Source organism: Amblyomma americanum, chromosome 3, assembly GCF_052857255.1.
Source record: "Amblyomma americanum isolate KBUSLIRL-KWMA chromosome 3, ASM5285725v1, whole genome shotgun sequence".
NCBI classification, from domain to species: domain Eukaryota; kingdom Metazoa; phylum Arthropoda; class Arachnida; order Ixodida; family Ixodidae; genus Amblyomma; species Amblyomma americanum.
Window position 1 is genome coordinate 189,268,674 of NC_135499.1, and position 24,347 is coordinate 189,293,020.

Here is a 24,347-nt window from a genome sequence, read left to right on the forward strand (position 1 = left end):
GGCTTCCAATCGCCTCTTCGAAGTAACCATGCTCTCCATTTTCTGAACACGTTCCTCCGGAAAATATTCAGTCTTCAGGTAGCAGGCGCACAGCTATTCACTCGCAATTGCATCATGTCGCTCAACGAGCGTTTCACTTTCCGTAAGCGGACCTAAGCAAGCGGAATGTAATGAGAGAAGGGCGGAAAACTAGCGCCGACGAGCCTTGCCAACTCCTTCGATCAATGTCGAAAGAAAAGGCGTCCCCGTCACGTCAACGTCAACGTTGCGCAACGGAACGGCAACTGAGTTAGAGGGAAAGAGAATGTGAGAGTGTGAAAGAAGGGCCTATAGAAGCGGCACGGCTACAGCGGCGCTCGGGCATTCTTTTCGCGGACGAGCGAAAGGCGACACACGGCCGATGAGTAACGCTGATGATGCACGCGCGACGTCGAGTGCCGACCCCGCTGCAGCTTGGCATCCAGACGGAGACAGCCCTCCGGTGCCACTACGCCGTTTCAAGTTTCCGCCTCCGAAAGTCTTCTGGGACCCCGTGCACGGCGAGATCTCTCTCCACCCCGTTTAGGTGGCCATCGTGGACACGCCCGAGTTCCAGAGGCTCCGTCACATTCGGCAGCTGGGGCTGGTCTCCTATGTCTACCCGGGCGCCTCGCACAGCCGTTTCGAGCACAGCCTTGGCACGGCACACCTGGCAAGACTCCTGGGGGCTCGCCTGCGAGACAACCAGCCCGAGCTGAACGTCACCGAAAAGGAGCTCCTGTGCCTGGAGGTGGCGGGCCTGTGCCACGACTTGGGCCACGGGCCCTTCTCGCACATCTGGGAGCGGTTCTACCGCAGTGGAGCGAGGGACAGGGGGCTTGCGCGGGTGTGGACTCACGAAGCTATGTCTTGTAAGCTCCTGGAACATCTGATCACCGCAAATGGTCTGCAGGACGTCTTCGACGCTTGGGAGCTCCACTTCGGGCAAGGTCTAACCCACCGCGACCTGAAACTTATTCAGGACCTCATCATGGCTAACTTGGAACAAGCAATGCCTTCAAGGCGCTTCCTGTTCCAGATCGTGAGCAACGACGACTCCGGTCTGGACGTGGACAAGTGGGACTACTACTTGAGGGACTGCCACGCCGTGGGCGTGACCTGCGGTTTCCAGTACGAGCGGCTCGTAAGCAGCGCTCGGGTCATACGGGGCCCAGACGGCGCGGCGCACATTGCTTTCCGCGACAAGGAGGTAGGGAACGTGTACGAGATGTTCCGAACGCGCAGCAGACTACATCACAGCGTTTACCGTCACCACTTCGTAGGCGTCGTCGAGGCCATGGTTTGCGACGCACTTCGGCTGGCCGACGAAAAATTACGATTTGTCGGGCACAGTGACAATCGTCGCCTGCGCCTGTGGCAAACCACGCACGATGCTGCTCTTCCGGACTCCGGTCGAGAGGAGATGGAAGCGTTTGTTGCCCTCACTGACCATTTCGTGGAACTCTCGGTGCGCTACGCGGATTCCGGAGAAGCCGACGTCGTGCAAGCCAAGGCTATCTGGAACGCTCTGGAGTGCAGGTTTCGCAAACCGGACTCGTTGTACCGTTCTTTGGGAAGCTTTCCCCGCTACGGTGACTTCACTGCCGAAGCTCTGCGCGCGTTGTTCCTGAAAGCTCTGCCAGAGGGAGTCCGACCACGGCCGCAGGACCTTCTGGTAAACTTGGAGAACGTGCACTGGGGCCGTGCACGGGAGGATCCGGTCAAGAGTGTGCTGTTTTACCGGAAATATCAGCCGGAAGTAGCAGTTAGTGTCGACCGGCTGCGACCTTTCGGTTACACCGCCTTTCTGCCGTCAGAATTTGAGGACTCTCGCTGGCACGTTATTTTGCGGACATGCCCCGAACCTGGTCTTGAGGAGCACCTGGAGCAGTGTTTTGACACAGTGAGGGAGATGATGAGGAGGCATTTGCTTGGGCAAGAATGTGGCGTAGCCAAGATGTAGGGCGATTACTTATGCCACATTCTATGGAAGTAATTCTTTCTGCCTTGCTTTCTGATGGAAATACCTCCTTTTTAGTTCATTCATATTTACAGGTGCGAAAATAAGCGCATTAGATTGAGCTAACACGCGAGCTCGTCGGAAATTTGTGGTATTGGTATGCCATTACGAAACCATGGTGCCTTCTGGCGGTGCCTTCAATTAAACACTGCGATACCAATAAATATGTATGTAATCGAGTTTGAAGAATTTAGCGTAAAGCATTTAGGATATATTTGTATTATCTGGCACAGTTCTGACAACGGGTTTCCGTTGAAGCGGTTTGCACGAGATGACTCCGCCTGTAGACTTATTTCACCGGCCCTTGTGAGCAGGCACGCGCTGAACTCGTAACGGATAAGCGCATAGTCACAAAATGGCGCATGGCGTCACAGTTCATGGCTTAACTTTGCTGGCCTTTCGTTCTTAAGCTTAGCGAGGGCAGAGCCGGTGGGTGAAACATCATCATTGTTCTGTGGATAAAAAGCGGCTGAGGCGTCACTGGCTGCAATTAATAAGTGACGAATGCGGGATCTGAACCGTCTAAGACACCACGTCTGGTAGAAATTCAGCAAAAACCATTAAAATATTCGTAATTAGCACTGGAAATAAACTAAGAATGGTTATAGACACCACTTGTATGGCCGGGTACAAGTATGAGCGGACAACAGTGTTTCTTGTAAAGAATATAAACATTTCCTCTGGAGACGTGACCAGTAGCTTCTCTTCCGATATACGTAAATGTTTTTTTCTTAAAATCAGCACAAGAACGAATACGAGTTTCGAATCCGAAATTTTGCAAAGAATGCTCGAGCAGGACGAGAACCGTTGTCCGCGTCCGGACGCCTTTGACTGGGCGCAAAATGTAGGTCCTTTCTTTCTCCCCCCCCCCCCCCCCCTCTTCCCATCTAGAGCTGCAAACCAGATTTATACCTGCTTGACCACTTTTCATTCATTATTATTCTCTCTCCCGTTCTCATCAACGGTCTGCAAAGGGGGAATCTCGTGTCCCGCGGTGTCCCGTGCTCGTGCTGTTCACGAGCAGCCAGCTGTTTAAAGATACCATTAATTTATGCTCCTCCTTGTGCCTAATAGAGTGCAAAGATTATTCGCGGAAAACTGTCAAGCTAAATTATGCGCAAGCTAAAAATTTCACGAGAAATCTGCATAGACCGTTCGAAAGGTCACATGGAAGTTTCACGAGGCCATCCGCAAAATTTCCTGTTTCGGTCCGTTGTGTCTCCCGCACGCTTAAAGAAATGCGTGGCGCTCTCCGCTCTTCACGGTAAACTACAGTAACAAGAGGTTCGTGCATTATGAGCGTTGGAGGTGACGCGACCACCTGCGATTCGCGTGCCGGAAGCAGGACCAAGAGTAGATTCAGGCCAGATGCGGTGATAGCTCATTATTTCTAACAATGTGACTAAGTGTGCGTTGCTAAGGCTGCCGAGTGAACCTTCGAGGATAGCGCTGGCGTGTGCTGCCGTTAGGAGAAATTTGTGTGTTGACACAATAGCGCTAATATCACTATGTACATCGGCCCCAAACCAGTTGGCAGCTTAAAGAAACTGGCCATTTAGTGTCTCTCTCTTTCAATGCCTTTATCAGTTCATATTACAATCGTCGCCAATGCTTTTTGTTTTCAGCTTTGTTTAAAGCTTCGATCGCAGTGAGCAAGAAACGAAATGACAAAACTCATCTTGCTGCTGCAACTTCCTCTTAGAGGATATAGCTCGCAGCGCCGACTCCACAATGATGTTTTAATTGCTTGATATTTTAAACTGGCGCGCAATACCGTGATATATGTCAGGCTGCCACAAAATGAAATATCGATCGAATACATGCAGCGGACTCATCTTCTCCTGGCTCTCTTTGTGTCATTACGATTTGGTGGTCGATCAGAGTTCTCTTGATAACGGTAAGCTTGTCCATTTGATGAAGAACATTGCCTGATGAACCCCCAAAATTGGTTCAACAGACGCGTGCTGTTTTTTTCCCTGCGCTGTTTTGTCGTGTGCTGTTCTTCCTTGTCCCCGCGGCTAAGATAGTGCGCAAGACGACACTCTCACTCGAAAACAGGTAAGGTTGACCAGATTCAACTTGAATGTCCTGCCGCCGGTGCGCTCAAGCAAGATTTTCTGAGCGTTGCTTTTTTCACACAGGAGAGAATTGAATGCGATTAACAAATACAAAGCGCAGCAATGCGCGTGAAAGTTTGCGCTACAAATAGATTCCAACAAACATAAAACTCAGCTGCTTCTCTAGCAAGTGTATACATATAACAGAAGTAAGCATGCGCAATTCGAAGTAACACAAAATATACGAGTAAAAATGAGGTTCCTCAAGTGCACCGGAGAGAGCGCTGAGTGGAGTCATATTTTTTGCTTCTTGGACACCTTCTCGGAGTCGCTCTTGGGGCGCTTGATCCTTTTTGTGGCAGTGGCCGCGAGGGGCTTGGTGGATTCCAGGCTTGCCTTTTCATCCACAACCACCGGCGCTGGGTGTGGAGCGCCATCAGCGCAGGATGCAGCCGACGACGATGGCACGGCCTCCTCTTTCGGGGGCTGCTCAAGGACCGTCTCATCGGCCTGCTGCAACGTTGCCTCGGGGGCTGATGCTGGGACTGGAAATGCAGCTGGCGTAGGGTCTTGGACTGGGGCTGGGACCTGGGCTGGGACTGGGACCTGGGCTGGGACTGGGACCTGGGCTGGGACTGGGACCTGGGCTGGGACTGAGACTGGGGCTGGTACTAGGGCTGGGTGCGGGGTTGGGACTGGTACTGGGTCCGGGGTTGGGCCAGAGGCTGTGCCAGGAGCCGGGGATGGGGTTACCGTGACGGAGGTGGCCGGTAGCGCAGCGGTATCGGCGCCGGAGCGTTGTTGTCTGGCGGCAAAGCAACGCCACACGTCGAATCGTGGCGGTATCAGCCCGGTCCGGAAGGATACGTCGGCGACCACGGAGGTGACCAGCAGGACGCAGAGACTGAGCAGCATGCAGAGTGTGCGGAACGGGAACTGCTGGCCACGCTCGCGGTCGTACAGGGGCAGTTGCAGCAGCACTGGCAAGCCGAGCAACGGCTCCCCGCACATCACCCTCGTGAACAGGCCCAAGAAGAAGCCTGTTGACGGGACGCGTGTCTCAGTTTCGCGCTGCATATGTTGAGCTTCTTAACTCACAACCGTCACCACTCTATTTTCTTTAAAAGACCGAAGGGTCAGCATCCTCTGACTACTCTCGGTGTGACGCCGTCGCACACTACATAGAAATAATTGAATTTTTGGCAGTGCCATTGATTCGATGGAGTTGAGATTGCCTCATAATACTCATGTCATTCCTTACAATTAAGACTGCTCAAAGTTTATTGTAAGGCGGAATGAACAGTGATCGTCACTGGGTTGAGATAAGCTTTCTGATTATGACACCTGGGACAAACAAAACTCATGAGTGCAAAGTGAATCATGAGTTGATTCTTTTCAAGGTTCATTGAAATATTGCGTTTCTTCAAAGGACAGGTAATTGATCTAAGTGTTTTACCTAGTAAAACGACTTTATGCTTTCCTCGGCAAGCGCTCTCTGTCATTTATTCGTGTGGACACCCGCCGTGATGCTTAAGTGATTCTAGGGTTCGGCTGCTGATCCCAAGGTCGCGAGTTCAATACCGACCACGGTGGCCGTATTTTGAAGAAGGAGAAATAGAAAAGATGACCGTGTGCTGTGCGATGCCAGCGCACGTTAAAGAAATCCCAGATGGTCTAAATTAACGCAGCACTACTATGACGGTCCTTACAGCCCATATGTCGCATCTGGGCGTGAAAACCCAGTTTAACTTAATTTCATTCCAGTGCAAAGTTGCAAAACGCGTCTAGCCCACGTGCAACGTACTGACTGAATATTTTCGCGCGCCGTTATTACAAAATTCTGAGGGCACTTAAGTCTGCATACGTGCAGGAATGCGAAAGCATGGAACTTTATAGAACGCGTGTTTTTTTCCACGGCGCCTGTAGCCCCTGTATTTTTTTTTATTTTGAGGGCACTACCACCATCGGGTTGCCCATGCTCGAATTAGGCTAGATATCGGGGTTTTTTTCCACGACGCCTGTAGCCATTGTATTTTTTCTGTTGTTTTTATTTTATTTATCTTTTTAATTTGGCATTTTTATTCATTTATTTATTTCTGCTTCTGTTTTCTTCATTTCTATATGCCTTTATTTCTATTTTGTTTTTTATTTTATTTCTATTTCTTTGCGTTCATTACATTTTTTATTTTTGTTTACTGCTTTAGTTTTGATGACGTCTTTTTGAATGACAGGTGAGGCAAACACTTACTGCTAACGGAAACTTCCGGCGGACTCATGAGCCATTAAAGGCTTTCGCCTTAAAATACAGAGAGAGCGACTGGCCTTGCGGTGGGGCCCCTGGCATGCCAAATACAATGCCATTGGGCCAGATCTAAGACCGGGTCGAACATTGGGAGCATGCCAGTCCGAGCTCGGTGTTGCCAGAGCTCACCGAGCACGGCTCCGTAGGCGTTGCTTAAATTCCGGAGGAAGAAATAGGCGACAAACTGCGGGAACAGCAGGACGTAGACGATATCCGAGGACAGCGTCCAGAGGTCGAACACAGAGGTCACGTTCAGTGCCATGGTCGTAGCCACGGCGCCTATCAGGCAGACCATGGAGCGGAGTACTATGCACACTTCCATGTCCGAAGCCTGGATGCGAGAAACAGAAAGCCGCTCAGGCGTGCTCACGGATCGGTGAGTTATGGGCGCTCAAAGATATGAAATGAAAAGATCTCGGGCGTGGCAGTGCATGCCGTGGAGCACTGTGAGCAGCCATCACTTTAGCATCGAATACTCGCGAATAGAGCTTACTTTGGGGAATTTATATCTAAAGACCACACGTCTTTTGCCTATTTTAGCTGGTAAGGCGCACGTTTGATGTGCGATGTCAGTGCACGTTCCAGGCGGTCGAAATTATTCCGGAGCCCTCCAATACGGCACCTCTTCTTCCTTTCTTCTTTCACTCCCTCCTTTATCCCTTCCCTTACGGCGTGGTTCAGGTGTCCAACGATATATGAGACAGATACTGCGCCATTTCCTTTCCCCCAAAACGAATTATTATTATTATTATTAGCTGGTGAGGAAACCCACTGGTGCCGTTTCGCGGCTTGCTGCTCTTCTATGCCATAAGAATCTTTGTTGCCTGCTGCGCATTGCACCAGTAGCCATGTCTTCCGGGTTGAAGGCATATGCCACGCACCCTTGGCTTGATGATGACGTGGTATATGTTCCGCGTGATAAGCGTCGAGGCGCTGAGCATCGATGAGTCGACGGACGACATGACGGCACCCGTGATCGCCAGCTGTCCCAGCAGGGACACGAATCCCGGGTTCATGTAGCGCATTGCGTAAGGAAGCATCTGCTTGCGGTGCTCCTCCAGTAGGTTGAAAGGTCCCCGGTAACCTGCCGCCGTGAAGTCTGCGCAAAGTACAGCCTTTCAAGCTAACTCGAAAAAGCCGACGGCCAGCAATATCTGCAGAACTAAGGTCTAGAGCTGGATAGAAAAATGCAGAGAACATCGCAAGAGCAGAAATCTCTGAAAACTGCTCACGATTTAAGGCGCCACTGTTTTTGCCGTCATATTTCCTGATTTCTGTACTTTTTTGTTGTGCATTTGGGAACAGGAGTCGTTTCAATATACAGCTGACGACTTTTTGTATTGTCCGGCTGCATTAATGGCAGAAGCTGTGCTAATCGAATAACTCTGATCAAGTCCACAGGCCCGGTTTTCTATTTACAGTAAAGTGCTGCCAGGTCTGAAATGAAATAAATAAATGGAAACTCATTTTCCCAAGGCGCGCTGTGCGTTTTATGTGGTGGCCTTGATTTCTTATAATACGTTTACATTACACCGCGTCGGCGGTGTGTGAAGCCTCGGGGAGAGGAGGCAAATTGGAAAAGGGGAGAGAGAGGGAGAACGCACTGAAGAAGGATGGGCAGTTGGGAAAGTTGGTATCGGTTCATACTGGAATGCTAAGATTGCTGGATTGGGCTGGGCGAGGGGAGAGGAGGTACGGCCTATTACACGATGATTGGTGGACTGGATAACGCCGCCTGCCACCGTCAGGGGGGAACACTAATGCTAACGCATAGTGTGCCGCACGAATCGCATGGAACATCTGTGACTTTCTTTCTTGTTAACGCTAGTTTGATACTTGGCATTAAAAGATGATTTTTAAATATCACAAACGCAGAATATGAGGTACAACAAAATATAGGGAGGTATTACCTCTATAAAGAATTTTGTGCAATGACTTGCCGAAGGAAAAAAAAAATATTCAAATGCGAAAGTAGCTCTTGAGGGTTCTGCGTCTCGTTTTAACGCAAGATTTCGTTCTCGAGGCGTTGCGCGTTTCAGTAAGCGCTATTACGCACCTGTATTGATACCTGACATCATGACATATATACTGAACAAGAATAGAAAACGCGTACTGGCGCTCTTCCCGGCTGCGCCAATGACAACCGAGGGAATGGCCAGGAAGCAGCAGCCTAAGGCGGAGAGGTACGACAGCATCTTGGAGTGGAAGACCGAGCCGGAGCTCAGTACCCGCTGGAAGTACACCTGCGGCGTGTTGAAAGACGAGCAGTCACATTCCTGCATTACTGGCAAACCAGGGATCCTTAAAAGCGCATTTCACGATTTTCCTGATAAATCAGAACAACCGCATGCAGCCAGAGCATCCAATAGCTTAAACGCGTGTTGAAAGTGCACGATCTGTAAGCGAACCGAAAAAAAAAAGACTTATGGTACGGTTACCACTGTGGTACGCGAGATTCAGCGAAAGCTGTGGAGGTGTCTTCATTTCTCGATCTATTGAGGCAAGGAATTTGAGAGCCGCGTGCTTAGTTATAGAGGAATCTTGTTAGATTTGCACACATACTCGTTCGTCGACAAGCAGCGCTCTCCAGTCCTCCGCCCCAGGGGCGGAACGTTTCGCAGCAGTTGGCGTAGACGGAATGTTCCGCATTTCTGCGCTCTCGTCATGCTCTAACCATACTATACTTTCGCCATAACCACGCTCCGGATGTTTCCCGTGGAAACCACCCTAAGGTTGCGTGTTCCGAGTCGACCAGCTTCGTCTGATCGCCCGGGCCTCAGCAGTTGCAGTCGCCGTAGGGCTCCTGGAATGGGGGGCCTTCCCCGATACACTAGTTTACACTGACCTGCAGATAAATATGTTTTACCCTCTCTCTCTCCTGCGCTCTTGCCATACACTCCTCCTTACGCGGTAACTACCCTCCAACCAGCCACCTTACGGTAGCGCTGCTCCTGCTACACCTTCCTCCATTGCCGGTAACCATAACACTGGTTAATTCCCTTGGCAGCCACCCTCTGGTTGCACGTTCCTCTGATCTCCCCATACCCTCCTCCCACGGCAACCCTCCTCGTCCTCCCCCGTGGTTACCGCCCTTCAGTTACGCCGACTACTGCAACGACACTAAAACAAAAGAACAGCGAAACAACTTCAATGGAAATCGTTTCCGTACGTGGGTGATTGCTTTTCTCTAGGAGAAAGGCGTGGGTGTGTGTGATTTTCTGTGACAGAGGCCGCTGCGTGCGAGAATCGGCGCTTAAAGGATTAGCCATGTGAGCGAAACGTCAGAAAAAAGAATCACTTGTAAGTAAGCGCTCTGTCCTCTCCCTCACTTTTGTTCTACGCCTTTCTTGCCGTTAGTTTCAAGCGATGCATCTCGTGCACGCAATGTGGAAAGACCTAAATCTCAACTACGTCGTTTCGAAGCTAGTTGTGGCAGTGTAGAGCAAAAAGGCAGACCGAATCGCACTGCATATCCGCTGGCCATTTGTCCTGCGGCTGTGGGTCACGAGGGGTTACAGAGGGTATTACACGGCTGCTCCGGTGCAACCCTCCGGATGGCGCGATCAGGAGCAGGTCCACCCACCTGCCACGGGATGCCACCAAGGACGGTCATGAAGAGCTGGTCGAGGGACTGGCTCACATCCCTGCTGTGGATAGTGCCCACCCAGTCGTTGTGCGGCGCACCGATCATCCCCACGGCCTCGTTCGTCAGGAAAGACGCTAGGCTTGTCCACTGGAAAGGGGGAGGGGGGGGGGGGAGGACCTGCCTGAGTGGTTGCTGAGCGCTGCCACGCGCTCCAAACGAGGTTGTGTATATTGGCTCAAGACTTGCACTCCACAATTTCCTTACACTCCCTCTCCTTTTTCTTTCTCTTGTTCGTCGTCAAGTCTCTGCGTTATGGGCAGCCCTGCCCTTTTGCTGCCCGCGTATGCTAGATAAAATATTGAGTCTAATATATACGCCTATCGACGCAGATTAAAAATTTTCAGAACCTGAGTTGAGCTAATGACGAAACACGAGATATAGGTGGCTTCTACTAATTTGTAAAAAGACGGGCCCGTTGCATGGTTGTTAAGCGGTCCCTGGATGCGCTCGAAAAGCACAAGCCTCACGACCCACCACAAACGGGTCGAACTGGGGTAGTGCAGAGTAGGGCGTAACCCGGGACGACGCTTGGCTAACGTTACGACGCGTTAAACGGTGAAGTTATTCCTATCAAGATGCAGCGTTCTAGGGAAAAATCCCAGCAAATACCGCGACGACGCGAGCATTACAGCACGACTTTTAAAATCGTATTGTTTTAGTGCGCTAGCACTATAACACCAAATCTCGGATTTTGCCGATGTTTATCTGTTCGAAGCCTCGCTCCGTGGCTTTGAGCTGCTCAGGAAGAGTAACCTGGGTCTTACAGTCCCCGCCAGTGGCAGCACCTGCCGTCGCAGGGCAGTGGCGCATCGCTCAACCGCGACACCACTGTGCCAAGTGTGGCATGGGGACTCGCAGGTATCTATGAATGTGTGGTAGAGAATGACCAATACCGCATATATGGGCACTGACCCATTAAGGGGGGACACTGGTCTTTGGGACCAAAAAATGACCCAAAAATTAGTAAAAAAAAATGACATTATTGGAGCCTATCGCTATTATTCTTATACTCTACCAGTTTTCTCCTGCAGGAAATGGTTATTTTGACCATATATAATATTAAATTTAGATCACTGTGTGGGCTCAATTTGTGCAGGAGCAGGCGATCTAACACCATGAAAATTTTGGACACCTGGATGTCTTAGTACATCAATATCTAAACGTCTAGGACAGATAGACATGTCATATTATTTGCTAAGGGAAGCTGAAGGCACAATGTATGCAATAATCGAAGCGCAATTCTTCAATCACGTTTCAAGAATTAATAATTTTGCGAAGTTTACTGATGCACGATATTCACACTTTGACTGCTTGTTATTCTAAGTGCTGTAAAATTACTAATGAGGGTAAAATGAAAAAATGCTTTGATTATTGCACTCTTTACTCACCATACTATGTTGCCATTGTTAAAAATTACTTTCTATTGAGCCATTTTTTGTACCGAGGTAATAATAAACGAGTAATTAAAATTAATTACCTTAGGAAGTAATGTATTAATTAAGAAAGCAATTTCAAATTTGAAACCAATATAAAAACTGAGCAAGGTGATACAGTTTCATTAGGATTGGACTAAAAATAAGGAAAATAGGTCTGAGACCGGTGTCCCGCCTTAATGCTATACGGAGCTTTTGTCCCATTTCACCGATATTTGTGTGATGCCTACTTGACCTTGAAAACCGAGCCTTTGACCGAATCTGAAGTGCTAGCGCCCCTAGTTCGCATTTGGTCTAACCACGCTACATCGTCCATCGTTTTTACGCTCACAGTGTGTATTTTTTGAAAGGCGAGAACATATCGGCCGAGAGACGGGAGAGTCATTATTTTGATTCCGAGCAGAATGTCGATTGCACGAGCTGTAGCTATGCATTTGACAGTGCCTGCGGTTTATTTAGGGTTAAGGGCTTATCACTACAGTGAAAGATGAGGCCGAAAAGAGGTCACGAGATGCAGCCCTACGGTCCTGCGCAACCTTTTCCCCAGATTCTTGTTTTCGCACTGCATCGAAAACGTCACGCACTCACTCAACTTTAGTGGCGCGAGCAAGCTAACAGTTATGCAAGAGCCCCATTAGCTGTAGGGATTTTGGGTTGAGCTGTTCTTCCCGATTGTTTGCGGATATGTCTGGACTGACACACACGCTCAAAGGGCGAAACTTGTAAGCAACAATTCGTTCTTCCACCGTAACAGCATCAATATTTTGCAACGATTCATTTCTCAATTCGTTCTTTTGCCCCAAAATCAATTACCGCTTGTGTCAGCAGAGCTGATAGTTTGAAAGAAATGTGTTGCCATCTTCAAAGTCTACAGTGGTGATGACCAATTGCAAGAGGGCTCCATAAAGAAATGAACGCGAGAAAAATCTGCATACGTAATGGCCTTTGGTTTCTTTCCAAAGTTTCCCTTAAGGGTCACGCAGACGTGTGCAGGCAACCCTATGGTGGTGATTTCTGAGGCGATACCAGCGCCTTTCCCTCACCAAGCCGATGACGACGCCGATCATTTGAAACAAATCCGTGTAGATCACGGAGTACAGGCCGCCCAGTGACGTGTAAAACAGGATGACGAAAGAGGAGACCACGATGAAAAAGGTGGAGTCTATGTTCATCGTAACCGCCACTGTGTCGCCTGCAACAGAGCATACTTCTTTGAGAATGCACATTTGAACACATTTGTGTTGACAGAGAATGAGGTAACGAAGTAACCCATTCGTTTGTGTCACCGAAAGTATATACACGAGGCTGGAAGGTACACTCTAAACGCAAATACACGTATATGGGAGTAAAAAGGGGGTAAACTGTCCTCTTGCGCACACCCTTTTATAAAGGGTGCGCGCTAGAGGACCGTTTTACTACCTTTTTACTCCTTTTGTTTACAGTGTAGGAACAAAAGGTGTTATAAACGACAGCTCGACTGAGCCACAGGCCTCCGTGCACTGAGCACCACACTTGCAGTGAATGATGGGCCCATTTATGAACCAAATAAAATTACGCAATAAAACTACTACTAATGCAACTCGGCGATCAACTTCATCACCTGGTTTAAATTAGAGACAAAGGAGCACAAAATATAAATGGCAAAGTCGGCTAAAAGGAATCGCACTTTTTTTTTTTTTCAAATCGTAGAACACGAACACTACCGTAAACAAACGAACTTAAGGAAAAGAAGAATAAAGAAGGTTTAGAGAAGAAAAGAAAATGGCCTGACACATTTTAGTATAAGGACAAATTTCCCTGTATGTCCCTTGTTTCACTTTGACCACCGTTTGCGAACTCGGCGTTTCTGCGAGGTTATTTCTTTCGTTCAGGTCCCCTCGCGCTCTCACTGCCACTTTTCTTAGCCTGCTCACAAATCTGCCTGCCTAGAGTTGAACAGAAGCAAACATAAGTAAGCATAAAAGCTACACTGGCAATGTTTCTTGTAGGTGGCGTGTGGCTACTCTTTGAAATGCTGTCGAGAACTTCCTGTGCCACATAGAATACTTTTTGTCAGCAAGGCCTTCCTGCTTCCTAGACTCGCATACGTGAATTTCAAACGCCTTAGGTTGCTATTTCTACAGGAACAGTTGGATTATGCAGGTTTGTAGTGCATAGCAGCGTCATAGGCGTCAGTAACTAGACATTTTATGACGCCATAATCTCACAGCATAGAGTCACTCCTTATGGTTTCCCTCTCATGTTGTAAATGTTATGCATAACATGAATAAATAATTGGATTTACAGCAAAAATGAAGCCATTAGCGTCTTAAACTTTGGTTGTTCCCAAACTGACGCTAGAGAAATCTTTATAAGCCGCCGATCTTTCCTGCGCATTTGTTGCCGTGGGTGAAGTGAAGAAGACAAGAGGAATAACCTCGTGCCCGCATTTCGCGGCATGGGGGAAAAGAAAGAGGGAAATCAGCCTTGTTAAAACAGATCCAGAAAATTCACGTCTCCAGATTTCTCAGAAATGCTAGGAAGCCTCTAACATGCGTTGCTCACAATCTGCTTTAGGTCATACCATGCGGATGCTTTGCAACGTTCAGTGTTTGTATGAAAGATGAAACTATTGTGTGTATTAGCAGCCCTAAAATAATAGTAAATTATAAATTACTGGGCACATTAACTATAATGGCGGTGATATGCTGAGCCCAAATTACCCCTTTCTGTATTATGGTATTGTCCTTGAGAAAGGAGGCGGAATGCAAAAACGTTCGTATTCTCACAATTTTCTGCGCGTTAAATACCCCAACGGTTCCAAATTCATTCGAAGCTTTCCTTCTCGGCAAGCCTCATAGTCACAGTGCTCACACATAAAAACTCATTGATCGCTCAGCACGTTGAGTGCACGTGGCTACTGCACAGCTTACATATATACCGATTAAAGAAATTTCGACAAACAGCAACAACCCCAGAAAGAAACGCATTTAGCTCGGGCTGCTGCCACTAGGTGCCGCATGACACTGGACATTCAAAAATACCACGGGAATTTTGGTACAGCCTTTTCCAAAAGTAGATCGCCCCTCGAGCGCTCAGGACGGCTCCCGTCGGCCACGATTAATTCGGTGCTAGGGCACACAGCGCAAACCGCTCAAAATGAACATGCCAGTTCGATACCCAGCACTGTCGCGGCTGGTTATATCCTCGCCGTAGCTCTGACTCGACTTAGTGCCGAACACGTCCCTTCAAGTCACCCTCCCTTCAACACGTCCCTTCAAATTGCTCTCACCTTGGAGATATACTAGACATGAACAACGAGCCACACAGCGCGGCCAGAAAACAGACCAGTCGAGCTCGAAACTTTTGACAAAGGCTGTACATGCCATTGATTTTCTACTGCCGTTAAAACTAGCCCATGTGGGCGCAGTAACCATTTTATAACTGTAGTTTTGCAGCGAGTAGGAAGAGTAGGCCAGCACAACGATCATGTTCACGCAGCACCTCACAACGCTCTGTAGTTCTCATAATCGCAAGTAAAAAAATTGACAGACGATTACGATAGTCGACAATGCGAAATCTGAGCGCGGCTCTTCACACGTCACCTGCCACCGCTGGCACTTCCCGAGGCAACTGTCACCTTCCGGTTGTCCATTCCTTCGCTCTCGCAGTGGCGTTTTTGCTCTGCTACTACCAACAACCTGTCTCCTGTCAGCCACCTTACAAATGGCGTTTCGCTCTGCTACTTGGGCAACCGGTTACGCCGACTACGACGCTAAACGCAGGAACACCTGGAACGGGCGCCTATTGAAATGCGCTCTAAAATATCTCATTGATTCACTCGATGTTCGTTACTGGCAGGCGACAGATGGCGCTAGTTGTTCGCTGGGCTTGCTTGCTCGCGTTGCTTACCGAGCGCGGCCAAAATGGCTGCCGTCCAGAAGAGCTCTCCGCAAATGGCGGGCACGCAGAGCAAGATGGCGATCCAGGGACCATAGTGCTGCTGGAACGGGTCGAGCATCGTCAGCGCCTTCGTCACGTGCATCTTGCCAGCGAAGAACCAGCCGCCTGCGTTGTAGACCCAGTGTAAGATGTCCGGAGCGCAATGGCGAGATGGCGTGCACCACCGGCTATGTTAGAAGTGCTTGGTTTGGGTCGTGTACATACGTCGAACTTGCTCACCACGGGACAGCACAAAAACACCAGGGACGCTTCCGCCTGAACCGACTAGGCTGCACTGCAGTGGTGTATAAAGGTGTAGACTTGGCGGACGACTACGGACGCACAACGTTTGACCATGGAAAAGATCTAGTCACTCAGTGAGCGACGCCTCAAAGTCTGGGAAGTTGATATTAATACTGAACTTGACACAAGCCATGCATCATTAGCCACGTATTCATTAAGGGGTAAATCTATAGCTTTAGTAAATGAAACTAGTTAAGCCTCTAAGCTTCATGTAGGCGTACACCATACAACAGACCAAGTGGCAAAAGAGAAATTTCAAAACAATGACAGGAAACCACTTAGGACACAGGGTGGGCCCTATACCTCTCATGTATTTTGGGGCACATGTAGGACCTGTTTTATCAGCAACTAATGCACTTGGCTCTTTGGGGTTTATTGTATTTGCTTCCCCCTTATGTTCTCATGCCACTGGACTAGGATTATTATTCTGCATCAATTAGAAACAATTTGGCAATTTTTTTCGAAAGCATAATTTTTTTTTTGTTTTTCACAAGAAAATCGTTTCTCAAAACTAAAATTATAAGCGTATAGGAATAATCCTAGTTCAGTAGCTTGGCGCTGCTATTTAGCTTATGCAGAAAAAAAATAGCGTTCTGTCTTCACTGGGTTTTATAAGAAAAAGGCAAATGTAACAAAAAGGTCATTCGAGATATTGAGGTTTAAAGAAAAAACCCATTTTATTTCATTTTTTCTCAAGTACAAGATGCACTGAAGAATTTATTTAATAGCCCCAGCTATGTGGTCTTCACTACAGTCAGTTTGTCGCTTCGTTACTTGTCGTTTTTGCTTGCCTGGATTGTTTTGTCATCCATTCCGCATTTCTCTTGGGTAAGTACTTTCGGCGGCGGTGCGAAGTTTTGCAGGCAATCCAGCTGTGACGCAGAATTTTAATTCTAAATCAGATATTTTTTTTTTTTTTTGCGGCCGCCGCGGTGGCTGAATGGTTATGGCGCTCGGCTGCTGGCTCGAAAGACGCGGGTTCGATCCCGGCCGCGGCGGTCGAATTTCGATGGAGGCGAAATTCTAGGCGCCCGTGTTCTGCGCGATGCCAGTGCACGTGAAAGAACCCCAGGTGGTCGAAATTTCCGGAGCCCCTCACTACGGCGTCCCTCATAGCCTGAGTCGCTTTGGGACGTTAAACCCCCATAAACCACAAACCAAACCAATCAGATATTTGCAGATACTAGGCCTACAATTCCGAGATATAGATTTCTGGTTTGTTTTGGTGTCTAAATCATACGGCTCAAATTATAAAGGAAAAAAAAATCGCTGAAAGCACACAGCACCCAGTCGGGCAATTATTGCGTGTCTGTTAAGAAACCGCTGCGCTGCACGTCAGCAGTGTTTGTGACGTGCAACTGCACTCACCGATAATCAAGCTGAGCGCGTAGCCGAGCGGCGCCTGGCACCAGACGATCCCGTAATTGAACACGGCTTCGGCAGTTCCGTTGAGGTAGCCGCCTCCGACCCATGTGGCTGCGTTAGAGAAGGCATTGCATTGCGTAAACCTATAGCTTCGCTGGCATCACTTCAGCGGCGGGGACTCCTGGTGACTTGCCATTTGAATCGCGGCTTCGTGCTAACAGGCGCCAGCGGACTTTAGACTATGGAGCCCTGCCATCGGTAATATTTTGTTCGCCACTTGCAGCAATCGCCTCGGGGGATCAGAATTTCACAGAGAACGCCAACTGGAAGGATATGACGTCCCTTCGCGAGAGAGCATTGAGCAACGCCCTTAAAGCGGAGCTGAAAGGACATCCGAATGTCGTTTCATAGCCATGCTATATAAAACCATTCTTGCAAACTATTGGGGCAATGATGACATTTTTAGGCTTTTCACAAAGACAGATGAGACGGTGCAAACAACTTATAACCGCAGAAACCAAAAAAAATCATTTCTTAATGGTGCTTTAGTGGAATTCGCCGTAAAAGATGGGGTCACACTCACGAGGTACGCGGGTGTCGCCACCAAATGGGCACGGGTTGATATAAGGGGATGTCGAAGGTTGAAGTTGAAAGTTTATTAAATAATCCAAACAAAGTTACAAGTAGCAACACAGCAAAGTGGGCGAGTTGGTATTGCATCTTAAGGTACGAAACAGCGCCACTAACACGAAGGACCAGTGTCCATGTTTCTTCATTTTCTGGTCCTTCGTGTTAGTTGCGCTGTTTCGTACCTTAAAATAAAGTTACAAGCGTGTACAGCGACAGGTCCCATGGTACAAGACCGCAGGTGGGATCTCCCATGACAATAAATTTCAATAAGCAACAAAACAGGAAATATACAACACATTAATTAGCGACGCAGAGAATAAAAAGATACATAGTGTAATATGAGTTACCGAAATATTTAAATACAAACAATATAATGTAGGCGAATGTACAATAAAACACTCGCAGATGAAGCGATACATAGGATCAATAACAAAAAGAAGAAAAAATCACACATTAAGAAGCAAAAGCTTTAATTCGACCTTGAACAAAGAACGCATATTAGTTTGTTTGATGTCTAAGTTCAAGGAACTCCAAAATGATATGCTTAAACGGGGAATTTTAATGCAAAGGCGGGAAGCACACATGACTAGCCCTCCAGGACTGCAGGCGAATTGCGAAGCACCGTCTTGGTGTATGTTCCTTGCAGCTTCCAAGCACCCCTACGTATGATGCGAATATTTTGTAGTTTTAGCAATACAAGCAACGCTGTAATGGCGGCTAGTTGGTTTGTTATCTTCGGGTTGGTGCGCTATACTTTGGCACAAAGACTAGTTTACAAAAAGCGGGACAAGACACGCACGTGCGCGCACCTGTCTTGTCCCGTTTTTTGAAACTAGTCCTTGTGCCAAAGTATAGCGCGCCAACCTGAAGGTTAGTAATGCAGTTCAACGGCTCCGAGTTGTGGAATTCTTTACTAGGGGCCCATGCGCTGTGGTTAAAATATATGAAATTTTAGTGCTGTACATATACGGACTGTGATTTTTATTCCTTTTGCTGTCGGCACACAGACTTATTCGAGATCCTTGTTCATGCTCCATCATATTTAGTGTGCCGAACACTAAATTAGACTGAAGGTATTTGTAGAGCTGTCGAGTCGTACTAGGATGATATTTGCATCTGATTTTTTTTCAGGAGAGAAACATATAAACCTTACAACTGCGCGCAGCTTTAAACCCCAGCCTGCACACGGCATGCCGACAGCAATTAGTACCGGGATGCCAACTAGCATCAGTCTGGGAAGAAAATGACAGCAAAATCGTATTTTCACGTGCTTATAACCATTTACTATACACAAAAACGCGTGTTGTCTGAGCGCGTTGAACAACTCTTGTGGTTACTCCATGTCGCAGAGAGAATCACCACAAGGGGTACAATACTGTTCGCTGCCCCCAGGAATGCAGCCCATTACCTTGGGCATCGGAAGCATTGCACTTTCCCCAGAAATGCTTTACAAAAGCAGCTGAAATACTGGGGGCATAATAGTTTCCCCTGCATCCGTAAAGGTGGCACAACAGTGGGCACTGGAAGCACTGCAATGTCCGCTGTCGTCCCGAATGCGGTACAGTTGCGGAGGAGGCGCTGCTGGCGTTATGCCGTCCGCTGCCCTCAGGGATGTGATGCACAGCGGCTGAGGCACTATACATACTACCGTATCCGCTGCCCCAATGAATGCAACACAACAGTAGTTCAGGCACGACAGCATTGGCGATGACTAAGGGGCCCCTCACCTGTCATGGAGATGAAGCCCAGCGTAAGCGACACGTTGCGGTTGGCCAGGAACAGGCGCAGCAGGTACTCGTTGTCGTCCGCCTCTTTGTGGTCCGCGGCTGTATGGACCACGTTCTTGTGGTGCCTGTAAACAGGCGGAGAAAACGGTAAGCCAAGTTTTGAGAGCTGCAAGACAGTTAAGGCTCAAGTACGAGGGGCAAAGTTCACTGAGGGGATGTTGGGCCAGACCCAAGGGGCACCATCTGGTATTTATTGCCAAGGATGCTCGCATAAAAAGAGGTGAAAAAATAACGACTTACTGCTTTAGCAAAAGTTGCAATGTATTCGAGGACGAGAATATTCTCTTATTTATAAGCACGCTGACTTTAAAAACGCTGAAGGAATGTAGCCTGAAACCTTCAATTTTATGGTATTAGCGAACATCATGGTACCAGATTGAATCACCTAATCTGAAGAGATCGATGTTGATGATGGATTTTTATGACGCAAAGGCACCACTGGCCAAAGGGCGCCATGGCACAAGGTGTTTTCGACTTCTCAAGGTGGGGTCAAGGACCCACTTCCCAAGCATTTCACCCTAAATAAGCCGAGCATCAGGCCAGGGGAAACCTTCTACCCATTGTTTCACCGGTGGGTGCCCGGCGGCACTGGGGATCTAGCCCCGCACCTCTCGCATGCGAGGCGGATGCTCAACCACTTGGTCACCGCTGCGGTTAAAAAAAAAAGGTGTTGCTGGTACTCACTGCAAGTGGGCTGCAGAGTGGCGGTTGGCTGCGAAGTTAACATTATAACTACCGTTACGGCTAGCAACGATTCTGAGAGTCTCTTGTAGTACATGGAAGTGAGGCTTTCACTTCCTGTCTAGAATAACTATGAGGTGCCAGCTGTACTTCAGGCGATGGGTGATGTGCGAATTAACTGCACGCTCTTGTTACACGGCAGGCACACGGCGTGCCAACAGCGCTCTGCTCAGAGAGTGGTGGTGAACTCCGTACCATTGCACTGGGCCTCGTATCCTGGCGCTGGCAGCGAGCCTCGCAGCCTCGAACGCGCAACGGAAATGGGTGTCGTCGGCGATGTAGGGGCGCACCTTGCGTCCGGCCCACACGCCAACGGTGACGACTGCGATGTAGTAAAGGATAATGGTGAGCGCATCGAAGATGTTCACTGCCATGGCTCCCGTCTGAAAGAGTTCTTTTCTTCTTCTCCCAAAAGGGGGTGCGTCGCGGGCTCGAGCAGCTCGAGACATGAAGGGAACGCGCCGAGGATGCCGAAGAAATAAAATATTGTAGTTAGACATAAAGTTGTCCTATACCACAGCCCGTATGAAACTATTTTTTTTTCAGATCTCCTATTTTGCCTCCAACATGTAGTTCCATGTGTTAACTTCTATGATTTGTTAGGTTCGGGATTGTTGGCTTGGAGACCTCACACAACAATCAACACTGAAGATAAAACATAGTGGTTATGGAGTTCTCCCAAAATTGTATAAGAAGTGAAATTACTGAGGCATAGTTCATAAACGTGAGCGTCAAGTGCATGTCTAGCGTCCTTTCCAATGGTCTCACATTCAAGATAGTCCAGCTCATAGGTCTGAATTTTGCAGGCCTCAACTGATACTTCGCGAAGACAGAAGTAAAAGAACTACCATTTATATCACATGCAAAAACTTATATCTTTTCATACTCAAATAACATGTTAATGAAGTTCCCATTTACGCTCATGTGTTCGTGTCTTGTGGTTCCTGTGCCCTCGCCTTCTGCGTTGAAGGTTGAACATTATCTTCAAGGCTTATATTTCAGTCACTCTAGACAGTTAATCGATAGGAGCCATGCAGTCTTTGGTACAGTTCTGAAGCAAGTGATCATATCCTAAAAGTTTGGGTTTCGTTGGGCCCATCTGATCGAATGAATGAAAACAAGTCATTGGGTGCCATGAAGAGAGCTTCGACTTCGGGGTGCGAAGTGTCAGCCCCAATCAAAGCACTGCACAGCCTCTCTGCTGCGGCTGTCAGCCAAGGTCACCAGTCAAGCGGCGTGTTTCCTGCTCCTTCTTGCGTGACATAGGTTCCCAATGCGAGCAATGCGGAAGGCCCCGCCTTAGGTGCGCCACGGCCGACTTAAAGGCTGCTCCATTGAAAGCGACAAGGCGCATTTTTTGAAGCACGTAATAGCTGGTAAGCGCGTTGCCTGTTGCAAGAGCAATAATAAATCCCAAAAAGAACACGTTCTTCGGCACGCAGCGGCCCTATAAAACGGCGTCACCTGTTGACGAGTGTCAGAGGAGCTCCAGCACTCGCCGCTGCCAACATGATCGCTCAGGTAAGCCCTCGGTAAAATCTGCGCTGGGCGCAGCGAACAATGATGTTCGTTTATGTGAACATATGCCTAAAGTGAATGGCGCGGCCTGGTCTCGCTGTCCGGTCACGGCAGAAGAGACCAGTGGGCTTTGAGCCGTTATAGCATGAACCGGAGCTTGAACTTTCCGAAGAGCTGGCTCTGGGTTCGAGTCTGCTCATATAGTAAGGCATCCTACTTAGAGATCCCCACCAAGGAGTGGCTGGAACCTAAATTCTGATATGCTGTGTATTTCGCACCTGCATTTATCGACTGTTCGAAAGGCCGAGATCTTCGACGTATCTTAAACCTACAAAGCACGGTGACCCGTTAAGGCTTTATGATTCTAAGACTGGGGGATCTCGCGGTCTCAACCACACTGTGCTGCTTGTTTGATACTTGCTGCTTTTTTATAGCTTGCAGTACTACTTGCCATACCTTTCTTGGTTTGTGCCGGAGGCTACGGCGGCTACGGACACCACGGGGGCTCTAGCAAGACCTACAGGAAGCAGAATGTGCGTTGTCTTTTTTACTACATACATTGGCAGCCATACAATCGCCGTTCATGCTAAACGCAGCTAAAATATTCAGAAACACGACATATATTACTAGCTGTATGCCTTGCGACTTTCGATGAGGGACAGAAAGTTTTAACGACTGGAAGAACGGGAATACACTTTCAATTGCATTTTCTCTTTTAAAACACATGACTTTTTTATTGTCTTTTTCATCTCCTTTGATTGGCGTCGAAGCGCACGCCGTTTTATACGATCGCGTTATATCTCCTTCATTTAATTACTAGCTCAATCGTGTTGCTGTCTGAAAGCGTTGGACTGTAAATCAGCCTGTGTTCTAATGTCATTTTTGAGCAGCAGACAATATTGCTCTTTCGGTCAGGTTTCTGCACATCTTTGCTGCACTTCCGAGAGGTCACTGCTGCTGATTATGAGTGTGCCCTTTATTATCCAGGATAACAGTGCAATCTGAGAAGAGACGAAAGGAACTGGAAGGAACGAAACGCTGGCTAAGAACTGTCAGTCAGCGCCTGTCTTAATAGTAATAATAATTGGTTTTTGGGGAAAGGAAATTTTGGCGCAGTATCTGTCTCATATAACGGCGGACACCTGAAGCGCGCCGTAAGGGAAGGGATAAAGGAGGGAGTGAAAGAAGAAAGGAAGAGGTGCCGTAGTGGAGGGCTCCGGAATAATTTCGACCACCTGGGGACCTTTAACGTGCACTGACATCGCACAGCACACGGGCGCCTTAGCGTTTTGCCTCCATGAAAACGCAGCCGCCGCGGTCGGGTTCGTACCCGGTAACTCCGGATCAGTAGCCGAGCGCCCTAACCACTGAGCCACCGCGGCGGGTCAGCGCCTGTCTTCGCGAGTCGTTTTCACTCTGATCGCTGTTGCGTCTCCTCTATCCAGGACCACGGCCACTACAGCTTCGGCTACGACATCGTCAACGGCTACGGGGCCGTAAACGGACGCCACGAGACCGGCTCCGCGTACGGCCCCGTGCACGGCTCCTACTACCTGGGCGACATCGACGGCCGCCACCGACAGGTGCACTACGTGGCCGACAAGTGGGGCTTCCGCGCCGTCGTCAAGACCAACGAGCCGGGCACCAAGACCAGCCTGCCGGCGGCCGCGCCGTACCTGTCAGCCCACGGCAAGGCAGTCCCCGCCTACGGGCACGGTGGATACGGACATGGAGGATACAGTGGATATGGCGGATATGGACACGGTGGATACGGTGGATACGGCGGATACGGTGGGCACGGCGGATACGGCGGCTATGGTCGCGGTGGATTTGGCGGATACGGGGGCTATGGCTTCCGAGGTTAAACCTTTGTCGTGAGCAGACGCCAGACACTGATTCAGAGCTCGGTGCCATGGACTGCGTAGTTGTTCTTGCATTAGATTGAATAATGCCTTTTTGCGGATAGAATGAGTAGCTCCAAAAGTAGTTTGCCGAATACTGGAGATAAAATAACCTTTACGGCATGATGTGCGAGCTAGTGCAGATCTGGACGGCAGATATGTATGCCGATTATTCCGCTGTCTTTCAGATCAGCTCTGATAGCTTTCGGCTTTTACATTTTTCCATTTACCGACGCGCATATCTGAGAAACCAAACGAAAATTGTAGCCCTGAAGAACACGAGATGTCTCCTGCGTCTTTTTTTCGTGATGCACAGAAAATGACCCATATTTCGATGTCACTGTCCTCCGCTTGATTGTGCTGCTGATGCATATGTGCATTTTGTGTCGTTTTGGGACTTAAGTGTTTGTGTCTGTGCGGTGTGTAATGTGTAAATAAAATCTTGATAGAGTTACTGCGAAAACTGCGTGCTCTCCCTCTCTCTCGCAGACTTCCCCTTTAGCACTATAGAGCAGGTAGCAATGAAGAATAAGCTCGCATGTTCCGCCATGTCTTAGGGCTAACGAGCGGACATTTCACGCGATGCAGAAGCTATACAGTTCTCTACCCGACGCGGTGGCTCAGTGGTTAGGGCGCTCGTCTACTGATCCGGAATACCGGGGTTTCTAGCCCGACCGCGGCGGCCGCGTTTCGATGGAGGCGAAA

General features: G+C 48.6%; 4 protein-coding genes across 4 annotated transcripts; 2 read left to right on the top strand and 2 right to left on the bottom strand.

Annotated features, from left to right (window-relative positions):
- Window positions 1-341: 341 nt before the first annotated feature.
- LOC144123545 (deoxynucleoside triphosphate triphosphohydrolase SAMHD1-like) lies at window positions 342-2,868 on the top strand. The gene has a single exon (XM_077656362.1). The coding sequence runs from the start codon at window positions 884-886 to the stop codon at window positions 1,979-1,981; it is 1,098 nt and encodes a 365-aa protein (XP_077512488.1). The 5' UTR covers window positions 342-883; the 3' UTR covers window positions 1,982-2,868.
- A 302-nt stretch (window positions 2,869-3,170) lies between these two features.
- LOC144123546 (high-affinity choline transporter 1-like) lies at window positions 3,171-10,108 on the bottom strand. Its single transcript, XM_077656363.1, has 5 exons — window positions 9,981-10,108; window positions 8,511-8,640; window positions 7,279-7,496; window positions 6,527-6,728; window positions 3,171-5,135 (listed from the first exon to the last, which is right to left on the bottom strand). Exons 1-5 carry the CDS (start codon window positions 10,086-10,088, stop codon window positions 4,390-4,392), a joined length of 1,404 nt encoding a protein of 467 aa, XP_077512489.1. The 5' UTR covers window positions 10,089-10,108; the 3' UTR covers window positions 3,171-4,389.
- A 2,336-nt stretch (window positions 10,109-12,444) lies between these two features.
- On the bottom strand, window positions 12,445-17,918 carry LOC144124320 (high-affinity choline transporter 1-like). Its single transcript, XM_077656955.1, has 4 exons — window positions 17,894-17,918; window positions 17,069-17,176; window positions 15,368-15,523; window positions 12,445-12,668 (listed from the first exon to the last, which is right to left on the bottom strand). Exons 1-4 carry the CDS (start codon window positions 17,916-17,918, stop codon window positions 12,445-12,447), a joined length of 513 nt encoding a protein of 170 aa, XP_077513081.1.
- A 3,773-nt stretch (window positions 17,919-21,691) lies between these two features.
- Window positions 21,692-24,098, top strand: LOC144123547 (adult-specific rigid cuticular protein 15.7-like). The gene is made up of 3 exons (XM_077656364.1): window positions 21,692-21,744; window positions 22,176-22,274; window positions 23,187-24,098. The coding sequence occupies exons 1-3, from the start codon at window positions 21,733-21,735 to the stop codon at window positions 23,604-23,606; spliced, it is 531 nt and encodes a 176-aa protein (XP_077512490.1). The 5' UTR covers window positions 21,692-21,732; the 3' UTR covers window positions 23,607-24,098.
- Window positions 24,099-24,347: the final 249 nt, after the last annotated feature.

What these genes read in the sequence shown, in the direction of transcription:
- LOC144123547 (XM_077656364.1), top strand. An exon ending in AGACCTACAGGAAGCAGAAT is followed by an intron (nt 22,275 to 23,186) that starts GTGCGTTGTCTT and finishes TCCTCTATCCAG; the next exon opens with GACCACGGCCACTACAGCTT.
- LOC144123545 (XM_077656362.1), top strand. Translation starts at nt 884, where the DNA reads ATGTCTTGTAAGCTCCTGGAACATCTGATCACCGCAAATGGTCTGCAG.
- LOC144124320 (XM_077656955.1), bottom strand. Translation starts at nt 17,918, where the DNA reads ATGGGACCTGTCGCTGTACACGCTT. An exon ending in CGCGCTCAGCTTGATTATCG is followed by an intron (nt 15,524 to 17,068) that starts GTGAGTGCAGTT and finishes TCTACAACGCAG; the next exon opens with GCGGCTGGTTCTTCGCTGGC. An exon ending in AGCCATTTTGGCCGCGCTCG is followed by an intron (nt 12,669 to 15,367) that starts GTAAGCAACGCG and finishes GCTCTGTTGCAG; the next exon opens with GCGACACAGTGGCGGTTACG.
- LOC144123546 (XM_077656363.1), bottom strand. Translation starts at nt 10,088, where the DNA reads ATGATCGGTGCGCCGCACAACGACTGGGTGGGCACTATCCACAGCAGG. An exon ending in TTGGTGGCATCCCGTGGCAG is followed by an intron (nt 8,641 to 9,980) that starts GTGGGTGGACCT and finishes AACACGCCGCAG; the next exon opens with GTGTACTTCCAGCGGGTACT. An exon ending in CGCAGCCGGGAAGAGCGCCA is followed by an intron (nt 7,497 to 8,510) that starts GTACGCGTTTTC and finishes TACTTTGCGCAG; the next exon opens with ACTTCACGGCGGCAGGTTAC.